Raw genomic sequence first — 19,860 nt, 5'->3', positions numbered from 1 at the left:
ATGGGAGGGGGGGGGCACTATTTATGTTTTTGTGAGTTGGGGAGGGGGACATCTGTCTCCGAACGCGGAGATCGGGTCACCCTTTAAAATGGTGGCCCAGTCTTGAAACAGCGGGGCTGGCCGGTAGGTTGTCCGAAATGAATAAATTGGCATCTATCAGGTGGGAGAAGCCCATCTGATTGGGGCTGCTGACACCAGCGGGAAATCCTCCAGGCTTCCCCCTGGCATGGGCACTCAGTCCCAGTACTGGAGAATCGCAGCCCTAGATTTTTATAAAACATTTGATAAGACTTGCACATAGAAGTTGCTAAATAGGCTCTGAGCATTGGGAATCCAGGGAAATAACAAGGTGCAAGAAAAAACTGAGTGGGGCACCTATTTTTTAAAACTACATCAACAAAACACCTCAAGTGGGAATGCTGCCCTTTTAGATGTGGTGTCAGGTAATTGCTTCATCTTGTATGGAAGTAGTAATTGTTGCAAGTGAAGAGATTTAGTTAATAAAAAGTTTGATCTCGGTAAGTTATAACCAGGATATACATCCAAAAAATGACAAAAGCAATTAAACAGCTTGAATTATGAAGCAATAAAAATACATATTCAACACAACTATGATTTGTAGTAGAAAAGGAAACTTTATTCTTAATCAGTGCAATGATATATTGATCTACATTTACTTACCCATTTGGTTTTGTGTGGATAAGTAATAAGCATTTAGAGTTTGAGGAGGAAGTAGCCACCTGCAAACAAAGATATTGTTGATTTACAAATTTTATCACAGTTCTCTTGAAAATTATTTCAGTAACAATATAATTACCAACAGCAACTTACAATTGTTAAACGGACAGCTCAGGAACATGAGTAAAGTATCTGGTTTACATTTAGTGCTTCCCTACAGTAACACAATTAAGATTGACAGGATTCATATAGTATTGTGCCTGCACACCAGGTAGCACCAATACAATAACGCTATTAGGGTTTTTATCATGTTGGGTTTGTTGCAGAAAATAAGTTAAAAATACTCACGCAGTCTTGTCCACTTGTTGACGTATTTTCTTTACTGAGAGTTTGATATTGTACATTATGCTGTTGAGCACATTTTTAAAATATGTCCTCTCATTCACTTCGAACTAAAACAGGAGAAGAAATTCTAAAAACTGGAGTTGCATAAAGGCCGAAATGCAATATTTTGTTTTCAAAGGGTAATTTCTCAGTAAGAACATAAGAAATAAGAACAGGAGTAAGCCATTTGGCCTATTAAAACTGCTCTAACATTCAATAAGATCATGCTTAGTCTGATCATGGCCTTAATTCCATTTTCCTGCCTGACCCCATACTCCTCGACTCCCTCGTTGATCAAAAAACTGTCTAACTCAGCTTGAATATATTCAACCACCCAGCCTCCACTGCTCTCTGGGGAACTGAATTCCAAACCAATGAGCCATGTAAAGTACAGACTCCTTTTCATCTCCTTCATATATTGGAGACCCCATATATTTAAACTGTGTCCCCTAATTTTATATTCTCCCATGAGGGGAACCAGCATCTCAGCATCTACCCTGTCAAGCCCCCTCAGAATCTTACATATTTCGATGAGATCACCTCTCACTCTTCGAAAGTCCAATGAGTATAGACCCAACCTGCTCAATGTTTTCTCATGAGACAACCCCTTCATCTCAGGAATGAGACTAGTGAACCTTTTCTGAACTGTGTCCAAGGCAAGTAACCTAGGGCTGCCCCTGGGGTTCGGAAAGGAGGCCAAAGCAATCGGGGATCCTGCAACACCACAGCAGTGGTTGTGAGAAGCATCTGCAGGTGGATCATCCAGATTCAGTGTCATAGAGGAGGTCCATCTTCCAGTCTCAGAATGTTTCTGGGGATCCATCTTTATTTTCAGTAAGTCCATCTTCAGACCTTAGTGTACTCCGTGAGATGCATCTTCATTTTTAGGAGGACCATCTTCTTTCTTCAATAGTGGTTCAGTGATGTTAGGCACCTTTTCAATATGGTGCTCTGATATGATGCCAAACTATGCACTATCAAGCTTGCCCCCTCCTGCCTCCGGAATATCACACAAAATATCCAGTTGCATAATCAATGCATTCGGGGAATGAACATATGACATGGTTTCATGTTCCCACCCCTGCCATCTATCTGGGACTATCTTAGTCCCAGATAGAAGAATTTTGCCCATTGTCTCCGACCCGATCCTCTTTCCCTCAAACTGAACGTAAAATTCAATCATATTCTGGTCATTGCTACCTAGGGACACCTTCTCTATGACACTGATTATTCCTATCTCCTTGCACAAAATCAGGTCTAGTATAGCCCTCTCTCTGGTTGGCTCCAAAACCTGTTGATCTAAAAGCTATCCTGAAAACATTCAGTGAACTCCTCATCCACACTACCTTTGTCTTTCTGACTTTTCCAGTCCATATGTAGATTAAAATCTATGTTATTGCTGTGCCTTTCTGACAAGCTCCAATTATATGTTCCTTTATCCTCCATCCTACCCTGTGTGGTTATAGTTAGGGGGCTTGTACATGACTCCCACAAATTACATCTTATCTTTACCAGTATACCTCTGCCGCTCTCACTGTTTCTTATATTTGCCGGTCCCACTATGTTTCTGCTGCTGGTCTTTTCTGCTCTGTTACTGCTCTATATATATATATATATATATATATATATATATATATCTCTATGTGTGTATATATATATATATATGCAGGCCCTGTGGTGTTCCTGTTGCTGCTATCACAGTGTTCCTCCTGCTGATTTCGCTCTGCTTTGCCACTGCTCTTTACACCTGCCAGTCTCATTGTTTTCCCTCTGACCTAACTACTGCTTTACCAAAGTTGAATTTCGCCCTTAATATATTTGACCCCGAGTCTCTTTGTTCATCCTCATCATTTAACATAATTCCATTGAGTGCACTCCCATTTCTTGATTTATCTTCAAAAAAAAATCATCTTGTACTGCTCTATTTTAAATTACATCTGACCAGTTCACTAACCTCTCTATATCATCCTGCAGTTTGTAATAGTTCTTCTCAGCATCTGCAATCTCTTCTACTTGTGTGACCAGAAACTTTAAAATTGTATTTCCTATATTGGGCAGCACGGTGGCACAGTGGTTGGCACTGCTGCTTCACAGCGTCAGGGACCCATGTTCAAATTCCGGCCTCGGGTCACTGTCTGTGTGGAGTTTGCACATTCTCTCTGTGTCTGTGTGGGTTTCCTCCGGGTGCTCCGGTTTCCTCCCACAGTCCAAAGATGTGCGGGTTAGGTTGACTGGCCATTCTAAAATGACCCTAGTGTCAGGGGGAATAGGGCCTGGTCAGTGCAGACTTGATAGGCCGAATGGCCTCCTTCTGCACTGTAGGGATTCTATGATCTATGTATACCTGAGATATGAGCAACACATTCTTCAATATTTGTTTCCTATCTGAAAACCAACTTTCTACTCACATTGCCACATCTCTTATTTAAGATCATAAAACCTTAGAATGATACAACACAGAAGGAGGCCATTTGATTCATTGTGCCTGCGTCAGTTTTTTAAAAACACCTTTTGCGCATTGTCTGAGTTTTACTTACAAACCTCTTTTGAGATATCTTATTCAATGTCTTCTAAAAATTTATATATACAATGTCTACTGCTTCGGTGCCTTTGTCAATTCTCTTGAGCATTTGCTTAAAAGGATTTATTAAATTTGTCAAAAAAATTTAATAAATCTATGCTGACTGTTCTTGGTTAACCCATTTCTGTACACTTAATCATTCCATCTTAAATGATGGATTCCTGGAATTTGCTCACACCTGATGTTATCAAAGGGATTTTATTGCTTCTGTGTTTTTCAATCATTCCAAATAGGTCTTGATCCTATTATTGCCGTTTGGGCTGTTTGATCATTGGACAGCATGGACTAAACAACAGATCATCGTGATGCTAGCCTTGCATTACTAATGCCTGTTAGGTGCAGGGTAATATTCATTATCATAGCAGCTTGATTTTGTAGCTGTTAGTTTTATTTTGTTTACAATTTTGGGGAGATGAAAGGGGACGAATTTCCTTCACTTATAAATGTATCCTGAAACTTCCAGCACTCCCAGTCTCCCTATACTCCTTTTCAGATGTTAAATTGGGTTCTCGACATGAAGTACGTCCATATTTTATTGTCTAATTATTACTCATTTTTAGTTCCTGGAAGCAAAATAAATCTAGCAACTACAAAACGATATATTATACATGTTTTCTTTTAATTTTCTGTCATCTTTTAATCATGCCATTATGATCAAATATTGAACAATCCTCTATTGGATACAAAGAGGATACTGTTAGACATTCTTCACAGCATTAATATTGCATCATGGATTGTTAATCATTAACTTTTCAATCATTGCCAAGCTAGTATAATATGGTAATCTGCTCATATCAATCAAATCAGCTAAAATACATAGGGTGCCAATAATAGTCATTTTTCTTGGAAATACTTGGAAACAGAGGTTGTCAATACTTACACCATATTCATTATCAACAGCATCGGTAATTAATAAAAAGTCTGGATAGCCAATCATGACCATCATATAGTGAAGCTGCAAACAATAAGAATGCATTAGATTATAATTTTCAGAGACATTGCAGTTTTCCTATATCATGCAAGGAAATAAATCCCGATACTACAGCTGCTAAAATATCATGATTTGATCAATGGAGCTTCTCATAAACTGCCGACTACCTTATATACCATACTGGCAAAAACTTAAAATAGTATTTAATGCACAGAATATTATTCGCAAACATATTCCATGTTATAAACATGTGATGGAGTTCAACTTTCATTGGTAAGTTGCTTGAGCATCAACCTTGATGTTCTGTTGCTTTGTAGCAAAATGGAAAACGTCCTTTATGCCATATTTTTAAGTCGTGCCACTTACTAAAACCTTAAGTGCAGTTTGCTATCCAAATCTTGATTTTTTTAATATATGTTGTTAGAGGTCAGACTGAACTTGTGTATACAATTAGCACTGAATTTTCCTGTGCAACACTGAACACCATGAGACATGGGTTTACCTGCATAACAAGGATAGCTGCACAATGTAATTCATTATATGTGAAACACTTTGGGACATTTCTAAGAGACATAATAAGGTACTGTATAATGAAAATTCTTTCTTTTTCACATGCAAATAAGTCAAACTGACAATGTACAGTTGTAATCTAATTACAGAGGAGGACGAGGACTGATGTATTATCATTGATCTGAGACTGCATTTCATGTCAAAGCTAATTACATGATGCAAAATCCGATATAAAAACCCAATATTATTTAGTGCTGCTTAATGATATTTCGGTAGGATTACTGAAACAGACCTTTGCTCTCGCTGCTTCTTTTGTCTTTTCGTCCATCCAATCTAATTCATCTACTTGACGATCAAATGCATGCTTAATGTCTTCAACTAGTTGTTGTACCTTATCAGAATAAAAATAATCATAGTTCTCCAAGCTGATGGCTTATTTGCATGATAATTCAAATTGTTAAATTATTCTGCTGTCAGAATCTTAAGTGGGGAAAAATAAAACTTACTTTTATTTTGCTGGAAGATGAGAAGTATTCTTCGACAAAAAGAGCTCCGAGAGCCATCCCAAATTGTTTATTGGCTTGGTTTAAGCACATTTTGCCCAGATCAATCTGCTTCTCTGTGCCATCTAATTCTTTAGAGAACTCATGAATTGCATCTCTGAATGGTGTGGAAAGATGTTCACTCAGAGCAACGACAATGCGCCAAATCATATAATTATGCAGTATTCTGAAAATGCGAAAGTATGATCATGTCTATTATTGCTGCATATCAAAGAACGTATTCTGTGGGCTAGTCATAATTACAATACTAAATTAGGAATATTTACTTCCGCTTATCAATATTTTATATGGCCAACAATGGAGACAGGGGTGCATGGAACTATGCCCGCTGGCCATCTTGCCAGCTCCCCAGTTCCACCATGCTCCTACAAATTATGAAATCTATAGTAAAGGATGTGATAATAGAACACTTAGAAAATAATGGTAAGATTGGACAGAGTCAACATGGATTTATGAAAGGGAAATCAAGTTCAACAAACCCAATGGAGGATTTTGAGGGTGTAACTAGCAGAATACATAAGGGGGAATGGTGGATGTGATATATTTAGGTTTCCAGAAAGCTTTTGATAGGGTCCCACACAAGAGGTTAGTAAACAAAATGAGAGCATTTGGAATTGGGGAGATATACTGGAATGGATTGAGAACTGATTAACGGACAGAAAACAAAGAGTAGAAATAAATGGGTCATTTTCAGGTTGGCAGTCTGTGATCGATAGGGTGGTGCAAAGATCAGTGCTTGGGCCCCACTATTGACAATCGATATCAATGATTTGGATATGGCATTGGTTGGTTGGTGGCAGGGCTAGTCCCCTGCAAGGGGAGGGTAGGAGGTCAACCAGCTGAGATAACTACGAACCTATTGAAGCCTGTTGAAGGAGACCAGTTGGAATTTTCCAGTCAGTCTCCAGGTTCCAGTTTAGTTGCCTACCTGCTGGTTAGACCTGCAGCAGCGGGTGTTTGCTGTCCTATAGTGGGCTTTGATCCCCTTTCTCCCCACAGTGGTGGCCTTGTCGAAAAGAGATAGGATGCCTCTATTTTGAGGCAGCCTCTCCCTGACTTGCTTGTCATGGCATCTTGCTGTATCTTTCAGGCTTTCTGATTGGGCCTGCAGCTTCAAAAGTCTGGCTGCTGCTCTTAATTGGATGGTGAGCCCCCCCTTCTTGGCATTAATTGGCCTACACAATGCAGGCTTCTATCTGAGCCAGACGACAGGGTTCAGAGTCCCAAAGGGGAAACGCTGCCCTAGACCTAGTTAAGTTAATGGATGTGAATAGGACTGATGGTAGGGGTACTGGAATTAGCTGCAGTGCCTTTTGGTTAGAGGGAGTAAATTGGCTTGAGGTTAACAATCCTATAGAATCAATTTGCCAATACGTGAGTTTCCAGCCCTTCCTGCCAGTGGGATCTTCTAGTACATTGGCAGGACTGGAAGATCCCGCTGGAAGCCAATGGCAAGTCACCTCTGCCACTGGAAAACATGCTGCGGGTGGCTAGAAAATCCTGCCCCAATGTCAAGGTTCACCAATGGCCTTTTGCTTAATGTATGGGAGAATATCTGGCATCAGAAGACGATCTCCTAGCAAGGGGTCCATGTCTCCAGCAGAGGAGATTGGGTGTAAAACAAATAAGAAAACCCTGTAATTATTTTCCCTGACTCCTTCAATCCAAATTTTTATTTTGACGCTTTCCTTTTTCAGTCACTTAAGTATATGTGCACAAAATTATCCATTTTAAATCAATTCATATCCATGTCTGAATATGTCCTTCACTTTGCCTTTTTGTCCAAATAACAGATTGAACAATTAGTCTATCGCATTGTTGAAGGGTGAATGTAATTGTTGAAACAAACCATCTCCACCTTTCGAAGCAGATACTCTATTGGCAAAAAAGGGTTAAAATGGGTCAAAATACGAGTTAACGTCTGCATTAAGGGTGCAATGATAGAATCAATTCAGACTGAATTTGTAATAGCTTTAAAGCCACTTGAGTATTCAGAGGTTCTGTTAGAGTGTAAACACTTGGAATTATCATTGATGGCCTGTCATGGAGAGTGAAAAACAAATATAACGCTTCATTGTAGGTTTGCATAATCAACACGGCATGCCTGGCAAAATACCAGGCCTTTGTAAATAAATATTACCATTTTTATGAGTCATTTGTATTAAATTTACAACAGTGTCCAAGGCTTCCTCATGTTCATCACTTTTTAAATGTATTTTCTTTACTTATTCTCCCTCATCTTTGTAGCTTTTTATTTAAGCCTCTGATTCTTAGGCAGGTAAGTGCAGTCTTGAACACTGACTGGAATGGGTATCAAACACATAGGACTGACATGGATCTTCATTGGTTTTTCTATGGGTGAGGACACACTGAAATAGTGGTCAGACAAAGATCTGAAGAAATTAATCCAAAAATAAGGTCCTCGAGGATATTCAGCTATATAAATTTACATTGGAAATGCATGAGATGATCTGTATGAGTCACTGGTTCGTATCATATTGAGATATTAAAATCCATGTGCCACCACATTAGGGGGAATTTTAATACTGCAAACCACCACCACCCCACTCACACCCACCCCCCCCCCCCCCCCCCACCAGCAACCCCCCGACTTCATGTTCCCACTCCAGCAATGGTGGGGAGAAGGGTTGGGAGCTTAGGTTAAAATTACAAATGCAAATGCTCCCGCTTCTAGTTTTAATGACGATGGGTTGGGGTGTGCAATTCACCTGCTCACAAGAGTTCTATTTAAATATGCTCCAAAGGCGATATGCCTCAGATTTTAGCAGGCCTTGGGTCACACTTCCAATCAGGAAATCCAGTAACTGAAGCAAACCAAGAGTAATGGGATTCAACAGATGCTCGAATAATCTCACTTCCATCCCTACAATCAGCCTTCTATTCACAACAGGACGCTGCCTCAAATTCACCATCCCAGAATAACCCCACAGCCTGTGATCTCCTCAAGTCTCCCCAGGATCTTATACCCCCCACAATCCCCTCAACCCTCCATGATCTCTTGCCTTATCCATGGTCTTAACCTAACTCCCCTAACCTCAACGTTGACTGACAATCTCCTCATAGCCCCTGCCTAACCTCCCCTGGTGCCAAGATAACTCCCTTCCTTCTTTCTGTTCTCAGTCTTAAGCCTTCCAGTGCAGGCCTCCCTGCATGACTACCAACCTGCTTCTCCATTTGACTGCTAACCAGCTGTGAAAGGAAGAAGAACATTTCAAATAGGGTCCTGTTGTTAAATTCGGCAGGATCTCTGTGTTTTCTGACACCTTGCTGCCACCACAACACTCCCATACTCTGCTTTCGAGCCTAAGTTTCCAGGAAGTATTGTCCGTTCCACCTTCTGTTTTCCAGAGAGACTATAATTTCAATGGTATCCTTGTTCATTTATACATAATCTCTATACTTTTAGTTGTTTTTTCCATGCAAAAGGTAAAGTCACCATAGTCCCAGATGACCATAGACTGCTCTCCCTTTTTGAGGGGGAGAGCTGACTGGTGGTGATTTAACGCCTCTGGCGAGAGACAAGGTTGAGAAGGCAAGGCCTTTTCCCATGCATCGCAGGAAATGAACACCAGTCTATTTACCTACTCCAACAGCAGGATGTCCTGCACATTAAACAAACCAAGTGCAGGTTACATGACATGTCCGCTGAACACCTCTGTTATGTTTGTAAGCAAGAGCTGTGGCTTGCCATTTTAACTTCCCCTTCTATCCACAACCTGAAGGGCGGAATCTTGCGCCATCCCCCATCACTTTCTCTCCCCTATACAATTAATCAGTGGCAGGAAAGCCTATGGACAGCCTTCCCAATTCACTGCCTGTTGAGGCTTTTGAGAAGACAACTAATGCCCAGTTATGGGTCTTGTCCTGCTGCCAATGATATTTACCTAGTAACAGGTGGGGCTTGCCATGCGAGGAACATGATAAGCAAACCCCGCGTGGCAATGTTTTCAGGTTCCTATGGGGAGCTGGTGGCCTCATTAAAGGCACTGCTCAATTAAGGTACCTGGCATTGGGAAGATGTGCCCGCTAAGAGGCACTCCCCATCTCCATGATCTCTTACAGCCACTATCCTATAACCACCCCATCCTGTCATCGCTTACCTCTGGCCTGGGATTCAGTGAGGATACTAGACCTCCCCAGTGGTGCTGCCATTCAATAGAGTTGCTGGCCTCTGATTGGCCAGCAGCTCCCGCCAGGTTGAACTTCCACCCCAGGGTACTTGTTCCCATGGACGGCTCACAGCCGATGTGTCCAGTGCCTGAATGGAACAAGATACAGCGAGCCTTCGCTGAAAGAGGTAACATGGGACTCTCATTGGCTCTGCAGCCATGACACTTCTAGAAGAATCTGTATGATGTCTCTGAATTTAGTCTTCTGCACTATTCTGGCTAGGATCAACGCAGGAACAGGATTTCATCTTTCTTCTGAGTAGACTGCAACTCCCTGATCTAAACATTGACTTTAATAGTTTCAGACAGTAACTGTGATCACCCATCTTGATACTAGACACTGTGTGTGTCTTGATGAGCCTACTGATTCCTAGATGGAGGGAAACAGGAAAAAGGAAACAGCATTTACAATGGAGACTCTTTGTCAGAATTCGGTAGGTGTGAAAGATCTGACTCTGTTGTGATGAATTGGGTTCTTGGATTGGCACAGCCATTGCATTTAGCCAGGATTTGCTATTTAAATTTCAGTTCTGCTTTGTCTGGAACTCCTTTTTCCCCTCTTTATTTTCCTGTTTTGGTGCCTCCTTGATTCTCATGTATTATTTATAATGTTATATTCTTTTCATGTTTCTCCATGACCGCACTGATTATAATTTTTATCATCCAACAGTTTTTATTAAGCAATTTGCAAGTCGCTCAATTCACCTCTGTGATTGGCATATTTGCTAATTGCAACACCCTCACCTCTCTGTCTTTCTAACCTTTTAGTCTTCGGTAGTGATGAAGTGGTGTGTGCTCTGACTTGCTCATTGTTTGCCGTACTCAGCACATTCCCGCATGCAGACCCAGGAAAATCTTCCCTCTGATCTTCATGTCAGCAATCCTTGCATTAAACATTGGAAGGGATTGACTTTCCTGCTCTACAGGTTGACTCTTTGCATGGATTTATACTGTTTATTGCCTGGAAATCAGCAGGTGGTATTTAAATAAGGTACGGAAGTTAAAATACCCAAGGCCTCTCTTTTGGACTGGGTGCCATGTGAGCTGATACCAGGATTTTCATCTTTGAGGTGAGTAGGGGGAGTGGGGAAATGTCTGAGCTTGCCAAGCTACCTATTAGAATAACAGAACACCTGCTCCCCAGAAGAAACATTGTTTAATTGACAGCTTAGGATCTCTGATCTTTGCAAACATAGAAACTAGAAGCAGGAGTAGGCTATTCGGCCCATTGAGCCTGCCCACCATTCATTATGATCATGGCTGATCAAATTCAATATCCTGATCTCCCCTTTCCCTCATATCTCTTGATCCCTGTAGCTCCAGGAGCTCTATCAAATTTATTCTTGAAATCAGACATTTTTGCCTCAGACAACATTTTGGCCCCAATTTCATAATGTTTGTTTACATAAGTCAAGTGTGTTCAAGTTCTTGTGGTTTTTGGTTTTTGAAACATCATAGGGTTGGGTGGCTGAACCTTTTCAAACACAGGGAAAAGTGATCAATGGAATACATTTTTTCAAAGCTTATTTTTACACACTCTATTTTACATTGCAATTTTCTTTGGTTCTAGAAAATGTACAGTGGGTCAATGGCCATGAAAGTGCCAGAATTTGACATAGGGGACATGAAGGGCTTGGGGTATGAAAGGGGGAGAGTACCTTGGCATGGGGGCTTGGAGGGCCTGAGAAATGTGGGTAGGAAATGTAACTTGAGGGAATATAGGGAGTGAGTGGAGGGGTGTAACTTGACACGGGGCATGAGGGACCTTAGCAGGTGGGTGAAGGGCAAAGCTTGGCATAAGCAGTATGAGGGGCCTGAAGAGTGGGTGGGAGAGCATAGACATTATTTTTGAATCTCGCCCGCCCGAGGCTCGTACGATCCTGCCCGAGGCCAACGGAGAATGCATTCTGCAAGCCTTTCCTGCCCCGATTCTGGGCAGGCGTGGCGGTAAAATTCCAGCCCATAACTTGGCATTGGGGGCATGAGGATGAATAGGTGATGGGTGGAAGCACATAACTTGGCCCCCTCATGCACATTTGGGATCATGACTCCTCTAAATATGTGTGAACCACGACTCTTTAAAAACCTGACCTGACTGCATAAAAATTGTGGAAGAGTTGCGGATACCTATCTTCACTATGGAACTGGCCAAGTTGGGAGCGCCGAATGTGGCTTCTGACAGGAAGTAGCCCACATCCTTTAAAGGCGCTCCCAAAAACAACACAGTCTTGGAATGGGGTCAGGAATCCCAGAATTAAGATCAGCCTGCCACTTTTATAGGGCTCCCGAGTCAACTCGACTCGATGAAAAGTCGGGCCCTTAATCATTCACGACAAACTGGTCTTCCCATTAAAATTGAGCCTACGTTTCAACCTCTACATTTCTGTCACTGTAATTTTGGATTGCTTGGCTACTTCAGCAACGCAGACACTTCCACGAATAATACTTCAAATTCAAAGTCTGCCAACAATCATGGTCAATGTTCATCTGTGAATAATGACTAGCCCAAGGCTATTCATAATGAGAAGTCAACAGCTTTAGGGAGGCTGAATAGAGAATTACCACATTGAGAAATAAAATTGCACAGAAAAAAAAATTTGGTTGCACGAGTGAATCGCAATTGCTACTCACATCAGAAAGCAGATTATCCTAATCTGAGAAAATTATGTCATAGAACATTTACACAAATCAATCAATCCTTTGGGATCTGTGACATATTATTTTTCTCTGAGTCTTCTCACTCCTATCTGAATATTAGGTATTTTTCTGCGAGTTAATTCAGGCTTGATATCAACCTGCGTTAAGTCTGAATAGACAGACTGAAGTAGTGTTACTATCCAAGTTGCTTTAACTGAATGTATTTTTAATTTGAAATTGTCCAGTGCTTTCTTCTTTAGCTGCTTTTAAATGGAGTTAAAGACCACGTCAGTAGCACCAGTTCCCAATGGACTTACATGGCCGGCAGCAACCCAGAGGTAAACCTGCTGGATTCACTTTGATCACCCGCCAAAATATCGAGTAAAAATAAATGGGTCTTCGCATCACTGGCCTCCATTTATTTGAAGGTTGCCGTGGGTTGCAAGACTTGCCATTGACAACTCTCTCACAGCTGCGTTGTCCTGATCCTTCATTCCAAATAAAAACAGCTTTGGTCTCTTTTTCTCCAGTAGCTAATTGTAGGGCAGCTTTGTCTAGCTGGAGGAGAACAGAAAAAACGCTCCCTCCTAACTCCCCCATTCTCGAGGACATTAACTTATGATCATCAGAAAGGCAAACAAAAGCATAGGAAACGATTGGTTGAATCATTTCCTCTGTGATTCTGAAGCTGTCAAGTTCAAAGGTGTGAGACTGAAGCACAGAAATAAGGGGGGCGATTGTCCCAAAAGTGCTGAATTGGTGAGAAAACTGTTCTAGATCACGACTGTTTTTTCAGTGCAGCTTCAGACTTCCGCACTCTGTGTGCTGCAGAGGTCCCAGTCGTGAATGTCATTTAAAACCTGGGGGGGGTGCTATTTGCGCCAGAGTCTGACAGTTCTTGAACTCTGCGCATGCGTAGGGGCCCCAATCTGTTAGTCTCCCCGTTTGCTGGCCAGCTCAATCGCTGGCCAGCCCTGGACCCCCGCAGTGTTGCCCCTCCAGGCCCCCCCACGACTCGATCGTGGCCCCCACAACAATTCCTGGGCCAGCCCTGACCACCCCACCCGGAGCGCCCCAATGTCCAGCCCACTCTCCCCCGCAGTGGCGATCCCCCTTCACCCCGACACACTCCCCCTCCCCGGTGACCCCCCCCCAACAGCAGACCACCCCCTCCCTCCAGTCCAGACCAATCGCAATGCAGAGTGGCAGCAGGACCCCCCCACCCACAATAAGACCATAAGACATAGGAGCAGAATTAGGCTACTCAGCCCATCGAGTCTGCTCCGCCATTCAATCATGGCTGATATTTTTCTCATCTCCATTCTCCTGCCTTTTCCCCCATAACCCCTGATCCCCTTATTAATCAAGAACCCATCTATCTCAAGACACTCAATGACTTGGCCTCCAAAGCCTTCTTCGGCAAAGAGTTCCACAGATTCACCACTCTCTGGCTGAAGAAATTCCTCCTCATCTCTGTTTTAAAGGATCATCCCTTTAGCCTGAGGTTGTGCCCTCTGGTTCTAGTTTTTCCTACTCGTGGAAACATCCTCTCCACATCCACTCTATCTCGGCCTCACAGTATCCTGTAAGTTTCATTAAGAACACCCATCATCCTTCTAAACTCCAACGAATACAGACCCAGAGTCCTCAACCGTTCCTTATACGACAAGCTCTTCATTCCAGGGATTGTCCTTGTGAACCTCCTCTGGACCCTTTTCAAGGCCAGCACATCCCTTCTTAGATATGGGGCCCAAAACTGCTCACAATACTCCAAATGGGGTCTGACCAGAGCTTTATTCAGCCTCAGAAGTATATCTCTGCTCTTGTATTCTAGCCCTCTCGACACGAATGCTGACATTGCATTTCCCTTCCTAACTGCTGACTGAACCTGCACCTTACCTTTAAGAGAATCTTGAACAATGACTCCCAAGTCCCTTTGTGTATCTGATTTCCTAAGCATTTTCCCATTTAGAAAATAGTCTATGCCTCCATTCCTCCTTCCAAAGTGCATAACCTCACACTTTTCCACATCGTATTCCATCTGCCACTTCTTTGCCCACTCTCTTAACCTGTCCAAGTCCTTCTGCAGCCCGCCCTCTTGGCACTGCCTGATGCCCGGTGGGCAGTGCCAAGGTGCACCCTGGGCATGGGCACTTTGCCCCTTGGGCAGTGCCGAGGCACAGGTTGGCACTGCCAGGGTGCCCATGCCCAGGGGGCACCTTCCCCCCACCGCCCAATTGTCCCCCCTTCCTTTTGGCGGGGTCTCCCACTAGTTCCCCGAATGTAGGGAGCTACTCTAAACCCTGCCAGAATGAAGTATTCCTGGCGGGGTGGGAGATGCAATCGGGCCTGGCAAGTTCCATGCCGGGCCCGATAATCACATGCAAAATATATTTAAAATACATTTTAAAAAGATTCAAATGACTTATCTCTCTTCCCGCCAGTTTCCAGCGCGGTCTCAACTACGACTGTTCTCTGGCTCTGGGAGACGCGCATATGTTCCCGGTGCGTGCGCGAATCCCGCGATATGGCCGACATGTGATTCTCCTGACTGGGCCCGCCAGAAAATTTGCTGGTCGCAATGGGAGAATCGGGCCCAAGATTTGCCTTTTAGATTCTGAACTTTAGGAAAATATCTGCACCGTTTATTGTCTAGAATTTAATTGAATTCTTCTTCAAAGATGTGCGGGTTAGGTTGATTGGCCAGGTTAAAAATTGCCCCTTAGAGTCCTGGGATGTGTAGGTTAGAGGGATTAGCGGGTAAAAAATATGTGGGGATAGGGCCTGGGTGGGATTGAGGTCGGTGCAGACTTGATGGGCCGAATGGCCTCCTTCTGCACTGTAGGGTTTCTATGTTTCTATGTTCATGTTCTTTTAATGACTTACCTGAGCAAATATAAAAGTCACTTATTTGAAATGGGTGTATAACTGTCGGTAGAATGTTTACTTTATAGCTAACAGGTATTAAATGTTACATCCTAACAGGTATTACATTTTTTTATGGCTCCGAGATTGTCTTAGTTGAACTAATGGAAACAGCACGACATAATGTGGTGATGCAACCATAGAAAATGAAATGAAACAGCATATTAAATCACAGTTTTATGAGACGTAATCAAATCGATTGTGATCACAGGAGATGTGAAGTCTATAGCTCACACCATCCTTAGGGGAGACAAGGAAGTTTCTAAAATTATAGCCCAGGATTTTTCTCCAGTCATTATCAAGACTGCATTCTATTTTGAGAACAAGCTTCATATGCTGCTGTCCTTAAAAGGAGCCAGTTCTTTACGTACGTTGTAATCTGTTTTGAAACTGAAGACTCAGAGAGGTCACATAAATGTTCAGCTCCCCAAGTTAACATTGCTAAAATCTGCAGCTTTATTCCAACATAGGAATCAATTCTGCCATTAATTGTTAGACCCTGCTTTGAAGTGCAGTGGAAGGAGGAAAACTTGTGCACCCTTGTAGCATAACACTTCCTAATGCTCTCCCTGCTAGTTGAGTGTAAGCATAATATATACAAAATATAGAGAAGGTTTAGAATCATATAATCATAGTATCCCACAGTGCAGAAGGAGGCCATTTGGCCCATGGAGTCTGCACCGACCACAATCCCACCCAGGCCCTATCCCCATAACCCCATGCATTTAGAACATAGAAAAGCTACAGCACAAACAGACTCTTCGGCCCACAAGTTGCGCCGAACATGTCCCTACCTACTAGGCTTACCTATAACCCTCTATCTTACTAACTTCCATGAACTTATCCAAAAGTCTCTTAAAAGACCCTATCGAATCCGCCTCCACCACCACTACCGGCAGCCGATTCCACGCACCCACCACCCTCTAAGTGAAAAACTTACCCCTAACATCTCCTCTGTACCTACTCCCCAGCACCCTAAACCTGTGACCTCTTGTGGCAACCATTTCAGCCCTGGGTAAAAGCCTCTGAGAATCCACTCTATCAATACCTCTCAACATCTTATACACCTCTATCAGGTCACCTCTCATCCTTCGCTTCTCCAAGGAGAAAAAACCGAGCTCTCTCAACCTATCCTCATAAGGCATGCCACCTAATCCAGGCAACATCCTTGTAAATCTCCTCTGCACCCTTTCTATAGCTTCCACTTCCTTTCTGTAATGAGGCAACCAGAACTGGGCACAGTACTCCAGGTGGGGTCTGACCAGGGTTCTATACAGCTGCAGCATTATCTCCCGATTTCTAAACTCAATTCCTCTATTGATGAAGGCCAGTATTCCATACGCCTTCTTAACCACAGTCTCTACCTGCAACGCTGCTTTGAGCGTCCTATGAACCCGGACCCCAAGATCCTTCCGATCTTCCACACTGCCAAGCGTCTTACCCTTAATATTATATTCTTTCATCCTATTCGACCTGCCAAAATGAACCACCACACACTTATCTGGGTTGAAGTCCATCTGCCACTTCTCCGCCCAGTCTTGCATTTTATCTATGTCTCTTTGCAAGTGCTGACATCCCTCTACACTATCCACAACACCACCAACCTTTGTGTCATCAGCAAACTTGCCAACCCATCCTTCCACTTCCTCATCCAGGTCATTTATAAAAATCACAAAGAGCAAGGGTCCCAGAACAGATCCCTGGGGCACTCCACTGGTGACCGACCTCCATGCTGAAAAAGACCCATCTACAACCACTCTTTGCCTTCTGTGGGCAAGCCAGTTCTGAATCCACAAGGCAATGTCCCCTTGAATCCCATGCCCCTTCACTTTCTCAATAAGCCTTGCATGGGGTACCTTATCAAACGCCTTGCTGAAATCCATATAAACTACATCTACCACTCTTCCATCATCTATGTGTCTAGTTACATCTTCAAAAAATTCAATTAGGCTCGTAAGGCATGATCTGCCTGGGACAAAGCCATGCTAGCTATTTCTGATCATACTATTCCTCTCCAGGTGTTCATAAATCCTGCCTCTCAGGATCTCCTCCATCAACTTACCAACCACTGAGGTTAGACTCACTGGTCTATAATTTCCCGGGCTATCTCTTCTCCCTTTCTTGAATAACGGAACCACATCCGCAATCCTCCGGAACCTCTCCCGTCTCCATTGATGATGCAAAGATCATCGCCAGAGGCTCAGCAATCTCTTCCCTCACCTCCCACAGTAACCTGGGGTACATCCTATCCGGTCCCGGCAATTTATCTAACTTGATGCTTTTCAAAAGCTCCAACACATCCTCTTTCCTAATGTCCACATGCTCAATATTCTCAGTCCACTGCAAGTCTGCACTGCAACTACCAAGATCCTTTTCCACTGTGAATACTGAAGTAAAGTATTCATTGAGTACCTCTGCTATTTCTACTGGTTCTATACAGACTTTCCCACCGTCACATTTGATAGGTCCTACTCCTTCACATCTTATCTTCTTGCTCTTAACATACTTGTAGCATGCCTTGGGGTTTTCCTTTATCCTGTCTGCCAAGGCCTTCTCATGACCCCTTCTTGCTCTTCTAATTTCCCTCTTAAGTTCCTTCCTACTAGTCGTATACTCTTCTAGATTTCTAACATTACCTAGCTCCCTGAACCTTTTGTAGGCTTTTCTTTTCTTCTTGACTAAATTCGTTACAGCTTTCGTGCACCATGGTTCCTGTAACCTACCATAACTCCCCAGTCTCATTGGAACGTTGCTGTGCAGAGCTCCAGACAAATTTTCCTTGAAAATTTGCCACATTTCTTCAGTACATTTCCCTGAAAAAACCTCCTTCCAATTTATGCTTCTAATTTCCTGCCAAATAGCCTCATAATTGCCCTTACTCCAAATAAACACTTTCCTAGCTTGACTGATCCTATCTCTCTCCAATGCTAATGTAAAGGAGGTGGAGTTATGATCACTATCCCCAAAATGCTCTCCCACTGAGAGATCTGACACCTGCCCAGGTTCATTCCTTAATACCAAATCAAGTACAGCCTCTCCTCTTGTAGGCTTATCCACACACTGTGTCAGGAAGCCGTCCTGAACACACCTAACAAACTCCTCCCCATCTAAACCCCTTACCCTAGGGATATTCCAATCGATATTTGGGAAATTAAAATCTCCCATCACGACCACTCTGTTATTATCACATCTCTCCAGGATCTGCTTCCCAATCTGCTCCTCCACATCCCTGCTACTATTGGGCGGCCTATAGAAAACACCCAGTAAAGTTATTGACCTCTTCCTGTTGCGAACCTCCACCCACAGAGATGCCGCAGACAATCCCTCTGTGGCATCCATCTTTTCTACAGCCGTGACACTATCCCTGATCAACAGTGCCACTCCCCCACCTCTTTTACCCTAGCTAGTCCCCCTGACAGTAAGGGGCAATTTAGCATGGCCAATCCACCTAACCCGCACATCTTTGGACTGTGGGAAGAAACTGGAGCATCCGGAGGAAACCCACGCAGACACGGGGAGAATGTGCAAACTCCACACAGACAGTGACCCAAGTCAGGGATTGAACCCGAGTCCCTGGCATTGTGATGCAGCAGTGCTAATCACTGTGCCACCATGCCACCCCGGTTTGTTGCCTACTTATTTCATATGTGCAATATCAAGCAGTTAGCCCAAATTCTATCATGCTTACATAAATTATTCAACATTTATAGCTATATTGAAACACAGAAACATAGAAAAACTACAGCACAAAACAGGCCCTTCTACAGGAACTTATTTTCATTGCTGGCTAGGCCAGCATTTTTTGCCCATCCCTAGTTGCGCTTGAGGAAGTGATGGTGAGCTGCCTTCTTGAAGTGCAAACATTCAATAAAACCCTGTGGTATATTCCATTTGGAAGATGGCCCACCTATATAACCCATTCAGGTTGCTATTAATTGGCTAATTTTGTATTCCACTTCCTACTAAAGTACTATATCTTGAGCATCTGATACACACCATTTACATGAATTATAGCACCATAATTATCTACCAAACATAGATGAGAGTATCAGAGGAAATCAATTCAAAGAAATAACTCTGCAGCACTTTAAAAACATTTCATAGTCTTGATACATCTCACCTTGGAGAAGTCTTTGATATGAGTTCTGAAACTCTCTGCATGTAATCAGTGGCAAGTACTACAATTTCTTCATCCTCTGAAAGGTTGTCATGAAATATTCTGTCCAGCAAATGTTTCCATTGAACCTGTAAAATGAGAAAAGGATGGTACTCATATGTACAGATGGAGGTGAGAAGATTAACTCTGCAAAAATTGTTTTTTCAATAAACTAAAGCTACTCACAGTTGGTGCAATGCGCTTCAATTCTCTCAATGTGATTTTGTTGTACATGGTATTGATGTCTCTTCTTAGAGTATCCGATTCCGAAATTGTTATCTTCAGTCATTTTTTTTAGGAAAATA

The 19,860-nt window shown here is 42.8% G+C and overlaps 1 protein-coding gene across 1 annotated transcript in view; it reads right to left on the bottom strand.

Annotated features, from left to right (window-relative positions):
* Positions 1-19,860, bottom strand: part of ecel1 (endothelin converting enzyme-like 1) — an 87,424-nt gene that overhangs the window by 23,249 nt on the left and 44,315 nt on the right. The window contains exons 5-11 of the mRNA XM_078202143.1: positions 19,742-19,834; positions 19,520-19,644; positions 5,591-5,813; positions 5,377-5,475; positions 4,524-4,598; positions 1,027-1,130; positions 682-740 (exon numbers count right to left, since the gene is read on the bottom strand). Coding sequence (XP_078058269.1) covers positions 682-740; positions 1,027-1,130; positions 4,524-4,598; positions 5,377-5,475; positions 5,591-5,813; positions 19,520-19,644; positions 19,742-19,834 — 778 coding nt within the window. The remainder of the gene's footprint in view (positions 1-681; positions 741-1,026; positions 1,131-4,523; positions 4,599-5,376; positions 5,476-5,590; positions 5,814-19,519; positions 19,645-19,741; positions 19,835-19,860) is intronic.

The sequence above is a fragment of the Mustelus asterias genome, chromosome 3 (genome assembly GCF_964213995.1).
Source record: "Mustelus asterias chromosome 3, sMusAst1.hap1.1, whole genome shotgun sequence".
Classification (NCBI taxonomy): Eukaryota; Metazoa; Chordata; class Chondrichthyes; order Carcharhiniformes; family Triakidae; genus Mustelus; species Mustelus asterias.
The sequence above is the reverse complement of the archived record's forward strand: the minus strand, read 5'-3'. Positions and strand labels throughout refer to the sequence as shown.